The following is a 20,644-nucleotide window of genomic DNA, read 5'->3' on the forward strand; positions in this document are numbered from 1 at the left end:
TTGTCCTACCAGACAAAGTAATTCCTTATAGGAAACTTTATCCAAGTTAACTCCCCTAGATATCCCCTCTATCACCTGTCCCGGAGTTGCCCAAATAGGAATTTTATAATTTAATTTATAATAATATTTCTTCCAAACTCTCAATAGAGCACTCCTTAAAAAATTGTTTTTTTTTAAAGAAATAAAAAAATGACTTCAAAACTAAAGAAGACTTAAAAGACTTAAAAGAACAATATTAATGTCCTAATAAAGATTAATGAATTTAAAATGAATGCAATAATGGAATACAGAATTATAATTATGAAATCAAAGGGCAATGGAATGTCAGTTTGTGTGGTGACTAAGAAGCATGTGAGTTTAAGTTCTGCTTTAAGCATGAAAACCAGCTGGATGACTTTGGGTCAGTCACTTTCTCACAGCCCAATCTTCCTCATAGTTGTTTATTAGGAAGTCAGTAAAATTAGTGATGATTTTGTAAGCATTTCTCATATAGGTCATTAGTATGATATTCCACAAAACAAAACAAAAAACTAAATTAAATTACTCTCAAATTCATTTCATCATTTCTTTGTTTCCCCAAATGTCAGGACAGCAATCAATTACGTATGAAATTGGTTCTTTCTGACCAAGAAACAATAACAAATCAGCAAATAAAAGGATGTTAAGTTTTATTATTAGTTTAAGCAAACAGATGTACAAACATATTGTACAAAGCATACATAATAAGCACAATAATATCCAAATCAATTACACGCTCTCAGGAGCTCCTTAGTAAACAAAGGGTGGCCAATTTCCACAGTACCTAATGCCAGGTTCTGTGCAGAAACTCTTAATAAGCAACAAATTTAAAACCTGGCACCATGATTTCATGATCCCATTATAATCATGAGATTGCAAGACCTGACCTGAAGCAAAATTCTGAGAAATTCACAGGTTTGCAGCTATGGGAACATTCCCCTCCCCCATTTCTCCTTTATTTAGCAAATAAGAAAGCAAGCAAGTTAACCTGGAAAAAACTCTAAATATGTAAAGTTTTCTTAATTTGAAGGCAAAATAAAAATATGTCACTAAACTTGAAATACAATTGTCTTCTGCATCCTTTTTCTCAATATATACACTTCTCTCTTGATATAAGATAGATAGATAGATAGATAGATAGATAGATAGATAGATAGATAGATAGATAGATAGATAGATAGATAGATAGATAGATAGATAGGGGAGAGGGTTTCATCTAGTGGTTAATCCTCCAGATTAAAAGCTTTCATGTAGTCACCAGAAATCAGGGTGACAGCAAAAAGAGATATGTCTGGATATGTTAAACAGATATATGTTCAGTTATAGAAATGAGCAATTATGTTTTCTAATATAAGATAACATTTGTGATAATGGAGACTGTCACATAGTTTTATATGCTATGTTTGTTTTTTCTCTTTCTTGCAGATTTTTTTAAAAATTCTGGCAAATGAACACTTGATGCCTCTTTAAAAAGAAATAAATCTCAGATCAAAAAACCTTGAAAGAGCAGCTTTGATCTTCTTGTTTCTCATGCTGTAGATTACTGGATTCAACATGGATGGAATAATGGAATACATAATTGTAATTAGGAAGTCAAGATGAGATGGATTGTCAGATATGTCTCTTAGGTAAGCAAAGCAAGCAGTAAACAAAAAGAGGGAGAAGACTATAAGGTGTGGCAAACAAGTAGAGAAGGCCTTTTTCCTTCCTTGTGTAGAAGGAATTTTCAGCACAGCAGAGAAGATGTGCACATAAGTAACAATTACAAAAACAAAACAACCAAATCCTAAAGTAGAACTGAACATTATAATTCCAATTTCAGTTACATATAAACCAGGGCAAGCAATCTTAAGTAAATATGGGATTTCACAATAGAACTGATTGATGATGTTAGAGCAGAAAGGAAGAGTGAATGTTGCAGTAGTGTGTAATGTGGCATTGAGAAAGCTGGCAATCCATGCACTGCCAACCATTTTGGTACAGGCTTTTTTGTTCATTATCATTTCATATTGTAAAGGATTACAAATGGCAATATATCGATCATATGCCATTATAGTAAGGAGGGAAACATCACAGGCCAAGAAAAAGAAAAAGAAAAGAACCTGAGAAACACACCCAGAATAAGAAATGTATCTTATATTTGTAAGAAAATTTAAAATAGTCTTAGGGATAATGACTGAAACTGAACCAATGTCTTGAATAGCTAAATTCATCATGAAGAAATACATGGGAGTGTGAAGATGGTGGTCAAAGACAACAGCAATGATAATGAGAAGGTTCCCAGTTAATGTTGTTAAATAAAGTATCAGGAATAAAGATAAGTAAATAATCTGTACCTCCCAAAGTTTTGAGAAATCCAAAAGAAGAAACACAGATGTGTCATTATCCATTCTTAATTACAATAATCTTAAAAAAGCAAAGAAAAGTTAATGGAAACCCTACTTAGCTTGAAGTATTTTGAAAACTAACTGATCAACTTTAACTGAACATTACAGTAAATCTTGATCATACAACATTTGGAGTAACACCATTAGATTTTGATTTGCCAATTATCTTACTTATTTTTAATTTCAGAGTGGTAAGCCTTAGACCTTAAGGCATTGTTATATTCCTTGGATTTGGAGATATTTGAGAATGCATCTAGAATTTTAAGATATTCCTTCGGTATTCATGTGTAAGGTCTGATCAGATTCAAAGTTTTGGTTTCTTTGTTTTCTGTTTAGAGTCAAATTAATTGAGATGAAAGTATCCAAATTCAATCAAGTTCTTTCCATCTGAAGTGATTAAAATGATAGATCCAAAGAATGCCTGGAGAAAAAAGCTTTGCATAAGTTGAAACTTTTTAATCATTTAAACAAATCAAAGTTAGTGACTTTGGTTTAGAAAGCGAATGAAAATGCCTTTTGAGAGAATGTTCATCTTGAACATTTACAAAGCCCTGGCTTCTAAGGACATGTTAAAAATGAAAATGAGGGCATAAAGGGTAATAAACTGAATATAGATTATACAAAAATAATGTAAAACTCCAAACTCAGTTGATTCTTAGGCATTGACTTCAGTGGATTACATTCAATCAAGACAATGTACATCTTGCTTCCTTTTTCTCCATCCTTGTGATTTTTAAACAATTTTAGGTCCTATTATTTATTATTTTAAAGTTTCATATCAGTGTTTTATTAGTTGTAAGCCACCTAAAGTCATCTCTAGGTGAGATGGGCAAGATGATTGTTTAATAAATAAGTTCAAATAAAACACAAGACAAGCTTTGGCTGAATAAGTTCAAAATCAAATAAGTCAATATCTCACCGTCTTTAGCCATCTATTGATCTATTTTTTTCTGCAGCCATCAGTGAGATTTACTGTACATTGTGCAGCTAGTGCTAATATTTAATCCAAATATATTTCCCCAGAGATGTTTTTTACAATACTGTCTCCATTGGGAGGATAAAATAGGCACTGTAGAATGTTTTTCCTTTTTTACTCCTTAGATTATTTCCTTAGAATCGGTACTGTTTTAAGCGGGATGAGGGGAAAATAATTTGCAGGCTCAATAATGAGAAAGGTTATATTAAAGTAGATGTACACTAAATATAACTCTGTCAATTTTCATGTGATGAAAAATTTGTTTCCATTGTGCAGGATATTTAACAGGTGTCCTTAGAAATAAGGTGCTATTTGTTCTTCATTAAATAATGACAGAGAATAATGGTGTAAGAATTTTTCTGATTTTCATTGCTGTATATGTGATTCCTAAAAATATTTCTCAGTCCTCTTTAAACAAATTACCTGTATTATCCTGAAAATCAGGGGTTGGCAAACTTTTTACTATACAGAAGCTGTATCTAGCTATTTTTTGGAGAAATGAGAATCCCAATGGGAAAATTGGTCATGCAAATTCCACAGAAATATGCTTTGTTGTAAGTGAAGTGATGTATTCATATTTTCCCCTTATTTTACAATATAAAGTTTGCAATATTTGTCTTATCTACTGCAACATCTATTGCACACACAAACACATAATTTTCTAATATACCCTATAGAGTCAGTAGAAGAATAATATTTATCTAGTTCTTCAATAAAGTTTGGAGTTGGTTTGATTGATTATATGTTATCAAGTTGTATTCACTCTTAGCAAACATATAGATTTTCTCTAACATGGTCATTCATATTTCAGCTGCAATTGGGTTCACACATATCTTGCTAGTCATCCTCTTCATCTTTTTCCTTCTACTTTTCCCAGCCTTACACATTTCTTCAGAACATTATGATTTGATATAAGGTGCCCAAAATATGAGAATTTGAACCATTTATATTTGACCATTTATACCTCATCTGAGAATTCCTAACTGATTTTTTCCAATGATTTATTTCTTTGCTTTCTTAGCTATCCATCATATTTTCATAATTTTTCTCCAACACTTAAGTGAAAAAAAGTCAATATTCTTCTCTCAAGTCCAAGTTTGTTACATGAAGATCACTAAGGAAAATGAATGTCTGCACATTTCTGATTTTTGCAGGTGTAGACACATCCCAGCATCCGTTTCTTTTTCAAACCCTTCATTGCTGGTTTCAGTACAGGTAGTCTTTACAACCATTTGTTTATTGATCTCTCAAAATTAAATAGCACTGAAAAAATGAGTTATGAAAGTTTTTCATACCAATGACCATTGCAGCATCCCTATGGTCATGTGATCAAAACTTGGCAACTGGCATATGTTTATCACAGCTGCACTGTCCCAGAGTCATGTCATCACCATTTGTAACCTTCCCAGCTGGCTTCTGAAAAGCAAAATCAATGAGACAAGCCACATCTGCTTAATGAATACATGATTCACATAATGACTGCAGTGATTTGCTAAAATACAGTGGCAAAAAGGTTATAAAATGGGGCAAAACTCACTTAATAACTGCCTTGCTTAGCAATGGAAATTTTGGGGCTCAATTGTGGTCACAAGATGAGGACTACCTGTATAGTTGAACTGTCTGTCTTTTTGGATCAACTCTTTACCACTTCAAGATTTTCACTGTTAATTTGAAAATAGGTTATTCATGTTGGCTTTGGTTTGTTATTCTTTATATTAAATCGTCATTTTATTTCTACTGTGGTCCTTGCCTTTCATTCCTAGAAGTTGTTGATCATGGGCTTTTTCAACTTTCAGGCTAGCACCCTCAGCATATTGCAGGTGATTGGAGAGTCTCCCCATAATTTTAGAGCCATGTCCTTTTCTTCCAATACAGTTTCCTTCAATATATATTCTGCAAAAAAGTGTACACTATTAATTTTAAAAAAGGCTTTTTTAATTACTAAAAATTGACAGAATAAGTTTCACTTTTACATAGATTTTATAATAATTTTAAAAATGAGAAAAGTGTAATTTGTTATATCATTAAATGAGTAGATGGTATGTTTAGATGATTTACATCAATTTGATAAGTTAATTCTTGGAAGGATTTTTGCATCTTTCTTATTTGTGTTTATTTTTATGTTATTATTTTGTCTGGGTATTATATCTTAATAAGTAATTAATTTGATGAATGTGTCTACATTATTGTTTGATATATACATTTGTTTTTGTATTTGTGTTTCTCTTTGAATTGAATTGAAATTGAATAAAGAGAGACATAGACAGAGATGATAGAGTGGAAGGAAGGAAGGAAGGAAGGAAGGAAGGAAGGAAGGAAGGAAGGAAGGAAGGAAGGAAGGAAGGAAGGAAGGAAGGAAGGAAGGAAGGAAGGAAGGAAGGAAGGAAGGAAGGAAGGAGTTTCATTAACCAACCTGATCTTTTTGTTATACTTTTACTAAAGGCATGTGGAATAAATTCTTGGTATTATCTCATGTAAAGATTACTATAACAAAGTTTAGAAGAAAAGGATAATGAACTTTTAGATATTATTTCTTCAAATTTTATATTTTCCTTTATAATTCTTTTGTAATTTGTAATATTTGAATCAGTCCTGAGATTATGTTTATTTATAAATGTGAAGTGCTAATATTATTTGGGAAGATATACTTACATGCATGCATTACAATTGCAGGGAAAGGTTAATTGAATGATACATTAAACTTGTCCAGTTAATTAATAGAAGTGTTTGCATAATCTCTTTGCTCTTATCTTAACCATACTTGTTGTTTCTATAAATTAAAATGGCATTCCTCCATTACTGCTAATACTAATTAATATTTGAAATTTTGGTTGTAAGCTGTTTCCAGATTCTCATTACCAGTGAAGACCACAGAAGATCAGCTTCCAGATTGGTTTAATTCCTATTAAAAAGTTGGAACACAGTCAAACCAATTATGTTATGTCAGTTTTCTTACTTTCTTGTTGAAATTTGAAAATAAGTGGATGCATAGATCATTCTCTTAAAAAAAACTTCTGTCCAAAAAGCCTTAAAAAAGCAACTTTGATATCTTTATTTCTCATGCTGTAAATTAATGTTCAACATAGGTGGAATATTGGAATATGTTATTGATGTTATGAAGTCTGAATGGGATGCACTGTCAACTCTAGGTTTTAATATGCAAGCAAGTAGTAAACAAGTACCTTACATGTTTTCTTGAAGAAGTAAGTAATGTGCCAATAAATACTGTAGAAATGTAAACTACTTAGATCCTATTCAAGCCAATTTTATTTACCTCCCTTTTTTAAACAGTAACTTTTAATAAATGAACTTTCTGCATAAAGATTGGATTATCCATGTTTATTTGATGCTTTAAAAAGTAGGAGATGTCTTTATATATAAACATCTTTCTTTGTAACTGATATAGACAGACGTACTATACAATCCCTATTGTTTTGCTTTGACCTTACTATGCATGCTTCCTAGACTTACTGTGGAACTGAGGAAGCATATAAATGAATACATATTTTAACATATAAAAAATGAAAACCTCAATAAAAAGGGATGGTAATTAGCTCATGTGTATTATGTTTCTCATTAAAGATTTATTATAAATTTCACATCAATATTCATAGAAATTTTAAAACATTTTTCATATGAAATTCTTGAACACTATTTGCAATTTTTTTTATAAACTACGCCAACAGGATTATTTATTTTCAAATGCTTTTTCCTAATAAATACATTGTTTATAGATTTTCTGTACTGCATCCATACTGGAAATATGTAAAGTTCCATTCAATTCAATATTTCATACAATTCTAATTTTTTATCTGTTAACTGTATTTCGCAGAATAATTGTTGTGAAAATTATCTCTGACACTTTGGCATCAAATAAAAGATACAAACTTTTGTCTAAATATTCTGACAGAGACAACCAGTATCATGTGGTTAAGTCAAAAACTGGAAAAAAATGAACATGGGTCCAGCACTACCCAACTAGGTGTCCTTGCAGGAAACTTCCTCTCTCAGCTATTACTTAAAATGCTGGCAAGAAAATTGAACATGTATGTCTCTGTAGTCATTAACAGTCAGAGATGATTCATGTAAATGGAGATCTTACAGAAAACTTCAATATTAAAAAGGGCACAAGACAGGGATGTCCACTATCTTCATTACTATTCATATTAACATTGGAAGTACTGAATGGAAACATTGGACAAGATATAGAAATTAAAGGACTAGAGATAAAAGATGAAAAATATAAATTACAAGCATTTGCAGATGACCTGGTTTTTATACTTGAAGATCCACTGGAAACAAGCACTAAGCTTCTGGAGAAAATAGAAAAAAATGGAGAAGTGGCAGAGTTGACAATAAACAGAGAAAAGACTAAAGTGCTAACAAAGAATTTAACAGAAAACAAAAAAAATCAACTAACAAAAAAACAAATCTTCAAATAGTTAAAAAAGTCAAGTACTTGGGAATTTATTTAACAACAAGATGAGTAACAATAAAAGAAGATAATTATGTAAGACTGCTAAAACAAATAAAATTGGATTTGGAAAAGTGGAAGAACCTCCAGCTTTCAATGTTGGGGAGAATAGCAACAGTGAAAATATCTTACCAAAAGTACTTTTTTATTTCAAACGATTCCTGTAAGCCTGGGAAAAGCCTTTTTTGATGAACTGAATACAATAATATTGAAATTTATCTGGCAAGGAAAAAAAGCTAGAATCAAAGTGAAAATGCTATAAGAAGCAAAAGACACTGGAGGATTTGGACTGTAGGACTGGAGGTTATATTATCAAGCAACCATTTTAACATGGCTTAAAGAATGGATAATGCTTAGAGATGAAAGACTATTGTATCTAGAGGGGCATGACCTGCAAATCGGTTGACATGCCTTTCTGTGGTATGGAAAGAATAAAATACATAGATATTTTTAAAACCATTTTATAAAGAATGCACTTCTTTCAGAATGTGAAAGAATAAAAGAAAAAAATTACATTAAGATACCCAAATGGCTTGCAACAATGGAAGCTTTTGCTTACCCAAATTTAATTAACTATGATAAAGTTGTAACTTATAAAGATATTTTGGACAATGAAGGAAAATTGAAAAACAGACAAGAGGTACAAGAACAAGGTATTGATTTAGCATGGTGTCCACATCTGCAAATTCAAACGAGATATGAAAAAGATGTTAAAACAACGGGATTTTATAAAGAACAGACAGAATTTGATCAAATACTGTTAAAAACAGACAAAAAGTTGATTAAGAAACTCTATAGATTTCTATTAAACTTAAAGATAGAGGAAGAACAACTAAAAGAAACAATGATAAAATGGGCAAAGAATTTTGGATATAACATAGAATTAGAAGATTGACAAAAGTTATGGGAAAGAAATGTTAAATTAACTAAAGCAGTGGCATATAAAGAAAACTTATATAAAATGTTTTACAGATGGCATATGACACCAGTGAGATTAGCAAAAATGTTTAAAAATACTTCAAACAATTGCTGGAAATGTAAACAGAGACCAGGTACTTATTATCATATCTGGTGGACATGTCCCAAAGCAAAAGGATTTTGGGTTAAAATACATTTATGGTTGGAGAAAATGACCAAAAAACAAATAGACTTTAAACCAGAATTATTTTTGTTAGGAATAATAGGAGCTAATTATGAGAAGAGTGTAGATATCTAATACTACACTTATTAACGGCAGCAAGAATGGTATTTGCCCAACATTGGAAAAATGAAAACTTACCAATTGAAGAAGTACTAATTAAGAAAATTCTAGAGTGTGCAGAAATGGATAGATTGACTTTAAAGATAAAGGAAAAAGAAGACTCAGTGTACTTTAGAACATGGGAAAATTTTTACCAATGGCTAGAAAAACGAGTCAGAGAGAAAGGAATGTGATATTTAATTTTAAATTTATATTAGCAAGAAGGCTATTGAGTGAAGAATTAACATATTGTTTATGATAATTAACTATATCTATTATTGTTAGTTAAATACATGTACCCAGACATTATGCTGTTTGCTAAATATTGAAAATGTTATTTGGAAAAACCCCAACCCCAACCCCAACCCTAACTCTAACCCTAACCCAAACCTCAACCCTAATCCCAACCCTACCTTACTCCTAACCCTATAAAAACTAATAAAATCTATACAAAAAAACCTGTCAGAGATGATTCAGTGCACTACAAGTTCAACCTTAGCAGAGATACTGTAAGTCAAATCTCATACATGAATTTTAAAAACCCTTTGAACTTTATATAATATATTGGAAAGTGGAAACTTGTTGTGAAAATATTTACATTTGCATCTTATTTGTATCAGCTCTCTTACTGTCTCTTATTTGAAAATAAGATGTACAACATATTCTCCTTAAAAAAACAATATTTTTTTTTACCAAAAAGTTTCAAAAGAGCAACCTTGATGTCTTTGTTCCTCATGCTGTAGATTAACGGATTCAACATAGATGGAATAATGGAATACATTATTGTTATTATGAAGTTTGGATGTGATTCATTGTCAGCTGTAGGTCTGAGGTAAGCAAGGCAAGAAGTAAATAAAAATATGAAGAAAACAACCACATGTGGTAAGCAAGTAGAGAAGGCCTTTTTTCTTCCTAGAACAGAAGGAATTCTAAGAACTGCTGAGAAGACATGTACATAACTCACAATGACAAAGGCAAAACAACCAATGGCTAACATAGCACTGAAAATTTGAAATCCTTCAGATACATATAATTCAGAACAGGCAATCTTAAGTAAATATGGAACTTCACAGAAAAATTGGTTTATACTATTAGAGCAGAAAGGAGTCATAAAAGTGAAAACAGTGTGTAATGATGCATTAAGAAGGCTGGCAGTCCATACACCAGCAATGATCTTGGTGCAGGCCTTCCTGTTCATTATAATTTCATAATGTAAAGGGTTACAGATGGCAATATATCGATCATAGGCCATGGCAGTAAGGAGAGAAATATTACAACTCAGGAAAAATAACAAAAACAGGACTTGGGCAACACATCCAGAATGAGAAATACTTCTTATATTTGTAAGAAAATTAAAAAGAGTTTTAGGAATAATGACTGATACTGAACCAATGTCTTGCATGGCTAAATTCATCAGGAAGAAGTACATGGGGGTGTGAAGATGGTGGTCACAAACAACAGCTGAGATAATGAGAAGATTCCATGTTACAGTCATTAAATAGAATATCAGTAGCAAAGCCACATGCATAATCTGTAGCTCCCAAATCTTTGAGAATTCCCAGAGAAGAAACTCAGAAGTATCATTATGCATTCTTAAACATTATACCCTAGAAGAATAGGACATAACATTATTAAAAAATATTTCCTATTCAGTACAGTTTGGAATGATTTGCAGAAGGATGGATTAGCTTTTAGTGAAGATTACCTTAAAACTTCATTCTAAAATAATATTGAAACATTCTGAGTATTATGAAAATATGTTTTCTTCAAATTCAGGATAACTCTGACAGATATTTAACCACTGCCAATTCTTATGGATTTTCTTTATAATCTTAGAGGTTTTAGAGATACTTGAAATTATTGATTTAATTAAAACCATTTTCTAATACTAACTTAATCAGATGTGAGAGCCTAAAGCAACAAGATTGCTTTCATCAAATCAAATAAAAGCTTCTGGAAGTTGGAAATGAATGCAAGTATATTCAAACATGTCAATGTGAAAATAGTTGAAATTACTCCTCTTCTTTAAAATAGTTTATTCTGCTTCAACTGGCATAGTTCAGGCAGTACAATACACTATCACTATTTGTTGAAATGAATTTAACCAGTATAATACACAATTTTAGATAGAAAAGATTTTGAGATTTTATAGAATAGCTCTGAGATTCTGCGCTTTAGTTTTGTAAAGTCAGAATTATAATTTATACTAAATTCCTTCCTTTAATTGTTATAGAAATAACTTACTTGGGTTGGGTTGGGATTAGCCATACTTATGTATTTTGCTGCATGTAGATGGAGAGAATGTTATTGTTACATTATTTTTAAGCCATCATTTTTTTAAATAAATATTAATGGCCCTAAATGAACTGGGGGTTTGAATTACATTTGTTATATTCTTGGAATATACACAATATGTGGACTGAAAAAAAATGGCTTAAAATCAGAACCCCAGTTCTATTTGACAACATAATTTGAATTAGGAATTCTGTATGGTCAGCTTGTTTATCAAGTGAATGAAAATGTTTTTAGACAGTCCATTTTATATACTGACACAGCCCGAGATTACTAAAGGTGGAAGTAAAGGGGAAAACTATGGGATAAGTTATTATTTGCTTTACTTGATTAATTTAGGATGTTTTAATATCTCCCCTTAAATAAATGTTACTGAAGAATGATTTGGGCAGCCAACACTTATAACTATAATCTGCATTTTGTTGGAATTTTAATTGCAAAGGAAAGGGAAGATATATGAATATTTAATTGAAGAAAGGAACAAATAATGTGTAATTCAAATTAAATATAGGTACATGACTTACCATCTTCATCCATCTTTATTCATGCAGATTTCTTTACATTTTTCTTCTTCTCCTTCCAAAGCCATCAATAAATTTTTATATTGTACTGTATTTTTATGAGATTTTACCTATTTTGTTCTTGCCATTTCCCCAAGGGCTTTTTTTTAAAAAAAAGAACAGTTTCAGTTCATAGTATAAATAACCTATTGGGGGTTGGGTGAATTTAAAAATAAAAGATATTGCCCAAGTGTCTTTATTATTATAATGGCGGATGGAGAGAACTAATTTGCAGGCTCAATTAAATAGTCATGAGCACTAAATCTGACTTTATCAGATTTATGAAAGTCTAAGCCAGATATGTCAAGGTTATTTTTTGTACGTGATGTGTTGTGGTTTGGGTGATGTGTGTGACATTTTTGGGATAATCATTATCGGAAAAGACATCAAGCAGCTGTTTCGTTTTTGCTTAATGTTGTGGTGCTGCAGTATGTCCTGGCCCTTTTGAAGAGGCCTGGACACATTACTTTTGTGTGCTGAGGGATGGTGGCTTGCAAAGCCGAGGATCTGAATTGTTTACACGGTTTGTGGTAGATAAGGGTGTCCAGTTCTCCGTTGTCTATTCTCCTTATGTCGATGTCAAGGAATGGGAGTCTGTTGTCTGTTTCCTCTTTGTATGTGAATTTGATCCCAGGGAATATGTTATTCAGTAGGTGGTCTGTTTCTTCAATTTGGAAACTTTTGATGATGAAGAAGGTGTCATCGGCATAGTGTGTCCATAATTTTGGTTGGATGGTGGATAGAGCTATGGATTCAAGTCATTACATGACTGCTTCTGCTATTAGGCCTGATATGGATGATCCCATTGGGGTACCTTGTATTTACTTGTAGATTTTCCCAATTACCTTGAAGTAAGTTTCATGATGGTTTCTGTGGATGTGAAATGTTTTGTAGTGGCATCATCTTTGTGGATATGGTGTCTAGTGAGTACATAATATATGGTTTGCTTAGCCAATGTCAATTTCGGTGAAGAGGGCAGTGATGTCGAAGGAGATCATAATTTCTTCCTTGTTGATTTTGGTGTATCTGAGTTTCCTCTGCAGAGTTTTTGCTTCTTTGTATGTCAGTGTTCCTGGCAGAGACACAATTGGGCTTAAGGGATTTCTTGTGTACTTTGTAGTGGTGTTAGCTGTTTTTCTTCCAAAACAGGTGCAAAGTGCTTTGGTTCATGATCATTGCCTGGAAAAATACCAATGCATCACTGATGAACAAAAATCTGCTTGTTCAACTCCATTGGACAAGATCTTACAATGCACGATTGACAGGAATTCCAACAAAATACAAACCCAAAAATGCAACTTACTATAACAACTCAGAACTATGGATCAGAAATCTATCCAGAAGATCTCTATCTGATGAGAAAAAGACTGTCCTCACACATGGCCTCAATTTCAATCACAAAGATGCTGACTTCATTGAATTCCTCACCAATCTCAACTCCATTCTCAAAATGAGCCACCTGGACCAAGAAATACTAGAAAACATTAGGCAAAGAATCATCCCCAATGTGCAACACAACACACAAAATGAAACATTCAGCCAAAAGGACTAAAGATACTGAAACAAGACAAAAGCATCATTATCTTACTGGCAGACAAAGGCAGACTGACAGCAAAGTCAAAAACAATGTCAACAACACCAAAACCTACAAAATAATCCACAATGATCTGACAAAATAGCTAGAGAGAAAAAATAAAAGACAACCTAAGAAAAATGGAAAAAGCAAAATGGCTAACACCACTAGAGAGAAAGCACATGCAACCACAAGACTCCTCCACACCCAGATTCTATAGACTCCCCAAAATGTTGTTCATCCATCGATTTCGATGAAGACCTTGACATTTTATGGATTATGGGCCATCAACGGTGTGTCCGTAGATGGCTGATAAGACCAATGTTAGCACGGAATGTTCTGCCACATACTGAACAGAGAAAAGTGGACACTATTGCTTCAGCATTTGCAGCTCTGGCTTTACGGAGTGCTCGCTTCTCTTGTGCCAAGATTATCCTTCTGTGTTCATATGTCTGGCAACCCTGGTAAACCAGGGTACGCCATGTCGGTCGATCATGCACCAAAGATTCCCAAGAGATGGTGTCGATATCCAGGGACTTGAGAGATGCTTTCAGCGTGTCTTTGTATCACTTCTTTTGTCCCCCGTGTGATCGCTTTCCTTGAGACAGCTCACCATAGAAGAGCTGTTTAGGGATGCGATGGTCTGGCATCCTTACAACGTGGCCTGCCCAGAGCATCTGGGCTTTCATCAACAGAGTGTAAACTGATGATAGGCCTGCTCTGGAGAGGACATCTGTATCTGGTGTCTTATCCTGCCACCGGATCCTCAGAATTCTGCGAAGGCAAGTCATGTGGAAATAATTCAGTTGCCTGACATGCCTCCTGTACACTGTCCAGGTCTCACTAGCATACATCAGGGTAGTTAGCACTGCTGCCTGGTAAACTTTAAGCTTAGTAGCAAGGCTTATTCCACGGCGGTCCCACATGCTATTCCGCAGTCTGCCAAATGCAGAACTTGCCTTGGCAATTCTACAATTGACCTCGATGTCAATTGTCACTGCACGGGAGAGGGTACTACCAAGATACGTAAATTGGTCCACTGCTTGCAGCTTTTGTCCCTTCACTGTGATGGTAGGCTCTTGGTATTGGGCTTTTGGAACTGGCTGGTACATCACTTCAGTTTTCTTTGTGTTGATAAAGAGGCCAAAGTTGTCACAAGTGGCTGCGAATTTGTCCATGCTGGCTTGCATTTCCTGCTCCGATCCTGCATTAAGGGCACAGTCATCAGCAAAGAGAAGATCTCGTAGCACAGTCTCCTTTACCTTGGTGACAGCCTGGAGTCTTCGCAGGTTGAACAATTTCCCATCAGTTCTGTACCTCAGATTGACTCCCACTGAGCTGTTCTGAAAGACGTCAGACAGCATGGCTGAAAACATCATGCTGAACAAGGTTGGTGCCAGCACGCAGCCTTGCTTAATGCTGTTTGTGACAGGGAAAGCCTCTGAGGCTTCACCGTTGCTCAGAACATGAGCCGCCATGCCATCATTTATTTATTTATTTTATTTATTATTTAAATTTATATACCGCCCTATCTCCCTTACAGGACTCAGGGCGGTGAACAGGCAATAATAAAAATCACAGTAAATATTACATAAAAGCCTGCTCTAAAATATAAAACCCCTAACAAAACCCAATCAAAACTACGCCAGGCCGGCCGCATGGAACAGATGAGTTTTCAGGGCTCGGCGGAAGAGGCGCAGGTCCACAATTGTATGTAGGTCGGGGGGCAGGTCATTTCAGAGGACAGGAGCTGCCACAGAGAAGGCTCTCCCCCTGGGGGTCGCCAGCCGGCATTGGCTGGCCGACGGTACCCAAAGGAGGCCCTCTCTGTGGGAGCGGACTGGTCAAAGGGAGATATTTGGTAGGAGGCGGTCTTGCAAATACCTAGGTCCATTGCCATGGAGCGCTTTAAAAGTTGTTACTAACACCTTGAAGCACACCCGGAAGGCCACCGGCAGCCAGTGCAGCTCGCGCAGGAGAGGTGTTACATGGGAGCATCTAGAGGCCCCCAAAATCCCCCGCACAGCCGCATTCTGAACTAGCTGGAGCCTCAAGGGGAGCCCCATGTAGACAGCATTGCAATAGTTCAGGCGGGAAACAACGAGGGCTTGAATGACCGTGTGTAGGGCGTCCCGATCCAGAAAGGGGTGCAACTGGCGTATCAGGCGAGCCTGATGAAAAGCCCCCCTGGCCACGGCCGTCACATGATCATCTAAAGACAGCCGAGCATCCAGGAGGACGCCCAGGTTGCGGGCCCTCTCCGCGGGAGCTAATGACTCGTCCCCGATAGCCAGAGATGGAACCAACTGGCTATGACGTGACGCCAGAAACCACAGCCACTCAGTCTTGGACGGGTTGAGTCGAAGCCTGTTCCTCCCCATCCAGACTCGCACGGCCTCCAGGCACTGGGACATCACTTCCGCGGCATCGTTGGGGTGGTCCGGGGTGGAGATGTACATGGAACTGCCGTACTATCAGAATAAATCTGTCAGGGCACCAAAACTTCGACATAATGCGCCATAATCCTTCACGACTAACTGTGTCAAAAGCCTTGGTGAGATCCACAAAGGTGGTATATAGTTCACGATTCTGCTCCTGACATTTCTCCTGGAGCTGTCGAGCTTGCAAAGATCATGTCCACCATGCCATGCTCTTTGCAGAAACCACACTGGGTCTCAGGTAGTAGATCCTGTTCCAGATGGTCAATCAGGCGATTTAGCAACACTCGTGCAAAGATCTTGCCTGCGACGGAGAGAAGTGATATTCCTCTATAATTATCGCAGACTTGTCGATTTCCTTTCCTCTTGTAGAGGTGCACGATGGACGCGTCTTTCAGTTCCTGAGGGATGGAACCTTGTTTCCAGAAAGACCGGAACAGTTGGGTGAGTTTTTCAACAAGCACAGCACCACCAGCCTTATAGACTTCCGCTGGGATTGCATCAGATCCTGGCACCTTACCACTGGAACACTGACTGATGGCCTGTGAGGTTTCAGCCTCTGATGGTGGGACATCCAGGCTATAGTTGATATCCACCTGGGGTATTCTGTCAATCGCCTCATTATTGATGGTGGATGGGCNTTGCTCTGTACAATCCTGCGAGTGTTAGTAAAAGCATTTTTCTTTGCAGTTGAAGACGGGTCATTCTGATGAGCACGATAGAGGTGGTGTTTTTCAGCAAGCAAGGCCTTAATCTCTTCATCGTTTTCATCAAACCAGTCCTGCTGCTTCCTATATGAAGGTCCAAGAACCTTAAGTGCAGAAGAGTGCAAGATGTCCCAGAAACATTCCCAGTCCTTCTCAGCATTTTCCTGTATTTGCAGCTCTGGGAGTTGATTGTCAAGATCTTTTACTAATGAAGCTACTACGTCGGGGTTTTCCAGTGTACCGACGTTGATCTTTTTCATCACAACTCTGTTTCCCTATGGACGATTCTTTGGCTTGATGTGAATATTTAACTTGGAAATGATGAGTCTATGGTCAGTCCAATAGTCAGCACTCGGCATGGCCTTAGTTACTCTTACATCTTGCATGTCTTTCCTCCGCACGATGACATAATCAATGAGATGCCAGTGCCTGGAACGTGGGTGCATCCAGGACGTCTTTGTCTCTGCCATGAACACTGACATATAAACTAGCAAAAATCTTGCAGAGAAAACTCAGACACCTGGTCAATGACTTTACCCACTCAATAAATTTCCCAGAACAATTTCTCCAATGCATCAAAAACACCAAGATCAACAAGGAGGAAATTATTTTAAGCTGCCTGTAATAGGAATGATAAATATACGTATAAACTGTATATTGTGTGTCTATTTTTCTCCTTCCTGATCAAATGCAAACATAAATAAGTACATAGCTCACAATTCTTTAAAGTTAAATGATCTCTGACTAATAAGCCTTGAAAGAGCAAGTTTGATGTCCTTGTTTCTCATGCTGTAAATCAATGGATTAGTAATGGGTGGAATAATAGAATACAGCATTGTAATTATGTATTGAAGGTAGGATGGATTGTCAGATATGTCTCTTAGGTAAGCAAAGCAAGCCGTAAACACAAATAGGGAGAAGACAATAAGATGTGGCAGACAAGTGGAGAAGGCCTTTTTCCTTCCTTGAACCGAAGGAATTTTCAAAACAGCAGAGAAGACATGCACATAAGACACAAGGATAAAAATAAAACAACCGAGTGTTAATGTACTACTGAAAATTAGAACTCCAGTTTCAGGTACATATACACCAGGACAGGCAATTTTAAGTAAGTAAGGGACTTCACAGTACAACTGATTTGATAATATTAGAACAGAAAGGAGTAATAAAAGTGAAAATGGTGTGTAATGAAGCATTGAGAAGGCTGGCAATCCATACGCTGCCAATCATTTTGGTGCAGGCTTTCCTATTCATTATCATTTCATATTGTAAAGGACTACAAATGGCAATATAATGATCGTATGCCATCACAGTAAGGAGGAAAACATTGCAGGCCAAGAAAAAGGTGAAGAACATGACTTGGGCAGCACATCCCAAATGAGAAATAGTCCTAATATTCATGAGAGAATTAAAAACAGCTTTGGGGACACTGACTGAAATGGAACCAACATCCTGCATGGCTAAATTCATCAGGAAGAAGTACATGGGGGTGTGAAGGTGGTAGTCACAAACAACAGCAGAGATGATGAGAAAGTTTCGTGATAATGTCATTAAATACAATATCAGCAGTAAAGCTATGTGCATAACCCGTAGCTCCCAAATTTCTGAGAATTCCCAAAGAAAAAACTGAGAGGTGTCATTATCCATTCTTAATAATTACATCCCTAAAAGAAAAAGAACAACAAATGTTAAACTATTTCCATTCAATATCATTTTGAGTTATCTGTGGAATACTGCATTTCATGGATATTAGATTAAAACCTGACCTTCCAAATTTATTCAAATATTCTGAACAACAGATTTCTATGATTGTGTTTCCTTGAAGTTCAGGGTGATAACTCTCACAGATTTTTAACCATTAATATCATTAATATCAAACCTTAGGGCATTATTTTATAGTCTTCTGTAACAATAATTCTTCAAAACTGGGAGCCTAAAGAAAACAAATATTTCTTATCCAACAGATAAAAACTGTTGGAAGTTGGATTTAAATCCAAGTATATTTAAAGATATCAATATGATATAACTGTAGTCTATCTTCCTTCCTCTTTCCCCCTTTTTTAAAAAAAGAAAAAAGAGACTTCATCTTTAACCGGCATATTATAACTGGCAGATTCAATATGCTATCATAATTGGTTGAAATGAATTTAATATACCATAATACACAAGTTTAAATTGTCATATAAGACGTTTTTAGCTTTTACTGGCATAACTCTAGAGTTCTGTATTAGTGTTTTATAAATTCTGCTCATTTCAGAATTACCATCTCTGCTAAACTCTTTTCTTTAATTGTTGTAGAAATATGATTATTTTGATTTGGGATTTGCCGCAATTATTAATTTTAGCGACTATTGATTGTTTTTGCTTCATTTTTTTAAAACCATCATTACAAACTTCCGTGATAAATGGCCTTTAATAAACTGCAGTGTTTGAATTATGGCATCCAGAAAGAAAAATACTTTGATTCTGTGTTCCCTACTTTGTTCTATACAAAATTGAGATTTTAAAAATGGCCTCAGATCAGAGCCTTCAATTCTACTTTACAATTTTATCTGAATTAAGAACTCTATGGAATCACCTTGTTTAGAAAGTAAATGAAAATGTTTTCAAAGAGTCCATTTTAAATAGTAGCACAACGTTAGGATGTAAGTAAAAAACCCTGGGTTCTGTACTAAAATAAGGGCATAATCAAAATGATTAAAGAAAAATAATGTGTTTATTTATTTTTCTCTCTCTTCTTAAATAAAACTTACTGATAATAATAATAATAATAATAATAACAACAACAACAACAACAACAACAACAACAACAACAACAACAATAATAATAATAATAATAATAATAATAATAATAATAATAATAATAATAATAATATAGTGAAGTTGGAAGGTACCTTGGAGGTCATCTAGTCCAACCCCCTGCTCAGGCAGGAAACCCTATACTATTTCGGACAAATGGCTGTCCAGTCTCTTCTTAAAAACTTCCAGTGTTGGAGCATTCACTGCATCTGGAGGCAGGTTGTTCCACTGGTTAATTGTTCTAACTGTCAGGAAGTTTCTCCTTAGTTCTAGGTTGTTTCTCTCCTTGCTTAGTTTCCACCCGTTGCTTCTTGTCCTGCCTTCAGGCGCCTTGGAAAATAGCTTGACTCCCTCTTCTTTGTGGCAACCCCTGAGGTATTGGAACACTGCTATCATGTCCCCCCTCGTCCTTCTCTTTGTTAAACTAGACATACCCAATTCCAGCAAATGTTCCTTATATGTTTTAGCCTCCAGTCCCCTAATCATCTTTGTTGCTCTTCTCTGTACTCTTTCTAGAGTCTCAACATCTTTTTTACATGGTGGTGACAAAAACTGGATGCAGTATTCCAAGTGTGGCCTTACCAAGGCACTGTAAAGTGGTATTAACACGTCACGTGATCTTGATTCTATCCCTCTGTTAATGCAGCCTAGCACTGCATTTCTGCAAATCATTTCTTTGTAGACAGCTAACACTGATATTATAATCTGTATTTTTTGGAATAATAATTGCAAAGAAAGGGAAGGAAAAACTTATGAAAATTTAAAGGAAGAAACAGACCATTAATGGACAATTCAAAAAAATTAATAACTTACCAACTTAATCCATTTTTAGTCATGCAGATTTATTTATTTATTTTCTGATTGTCTTTTTAGAGTCATGAGTAATACTGTGCTGAATTTCTATGAGGTTTTTATCTAACGTCTCTTACCATTTCCCCAAGGATTAAAGAAAAAACTCTTAATTGATAGTATAGATAAGGTACTGGGGGGTGGATTTAAAAACAAAGGAAAAAAAAAGAAACAAAAACTATTTCAATGATTGCCCAAGTGTCTTTATTATTATAATGGGGAAATGGGGGTGTGGTGGACAACTAATTTGCAGGCTTACTAATGAAAAATATTTGAGCACTAAATAGACTTTATCATTTTTAAGTAATGAAAATCTAAACTGTCACAATTT

The 20,644-nt window shown here is 35.1% G+C and overlaps 2 protein-coding genes and 1 pseudogene across 2 annotated transcripts; all 3 read right to left on the bottom strand.

The window, feature by feature from the left end:
- Positions 1 to 1,484: 1,484 nt before the first annotated feature.
- Positions 1,485 to 2,408, bottom strand: LOC114922450 (putative olfactory receptor 14L1). The gene has a single exon (XM_029283826.1). The coding sequence runs from the start codon at positions 2,406 to 2,408 to the stop codon at positions 1,485 to 1,487; it is 924 nt and encodes a 307-aa protein (XP_029139659.1).
- Positions 2,409 to 9,720: 7,312 nt separating this feature from the next.
- LOC114922451 (olfactory receptor 14C36-like) lies at positions 9,721 to 10,686 on the bottom strand. The gene has a single exon (XM_029283827.1). It carries the CDS (start codon positions 10,684 to 10,686, stop codon positions 9,721 to 9,723), a length of 966 nt encoding a protein of 321 aa, XP_029139660.1.
- A 6,692-nt stretch (positions 10,687 to 17,378) lies between these two features.
- On the bottom strand, positions 17,379 to 18,312 carry LOC114922452 (annotated as a pseudogene).
- Positions 18,313 to 20,644: the final 2,332 nt, after the last annotated feature.

Source organism: Protobothrops mucrosquamatus, unplaced genomic scaffold, assembly GCF_001527695.2.
Source record: "Protobothrops mucrosquamatus isolate PMUCROS unplaced genomic scaffold, P.Mucros_1.0 scaffold247, whole genome shotgun sequence".
In the NCBI taxonomy this organism is placed as follows: domain Eukaryota; kingdom Metazoa; phylum Chordata; class Lepidosauria; order Squamata; family Viperidae; genus Protobothrops; species Protobothrops mucrosquamatus.

Coding starts and splice junctions, on each gene's coding strand:
- LOC114922451 (XM_029283827.1), bottom strand. CDS start 10,686: ATGCATAATGATACTTCTGAGTTTCTTCTCTGGGAATTCTCAAAGATT.
- LOC114922450 (XM_029283826.1), bottom strand. CDS start 2,408: ATGGATAATGACACATCTGTGTTTCTTCTTTTGGATTTCTCAAAACTT.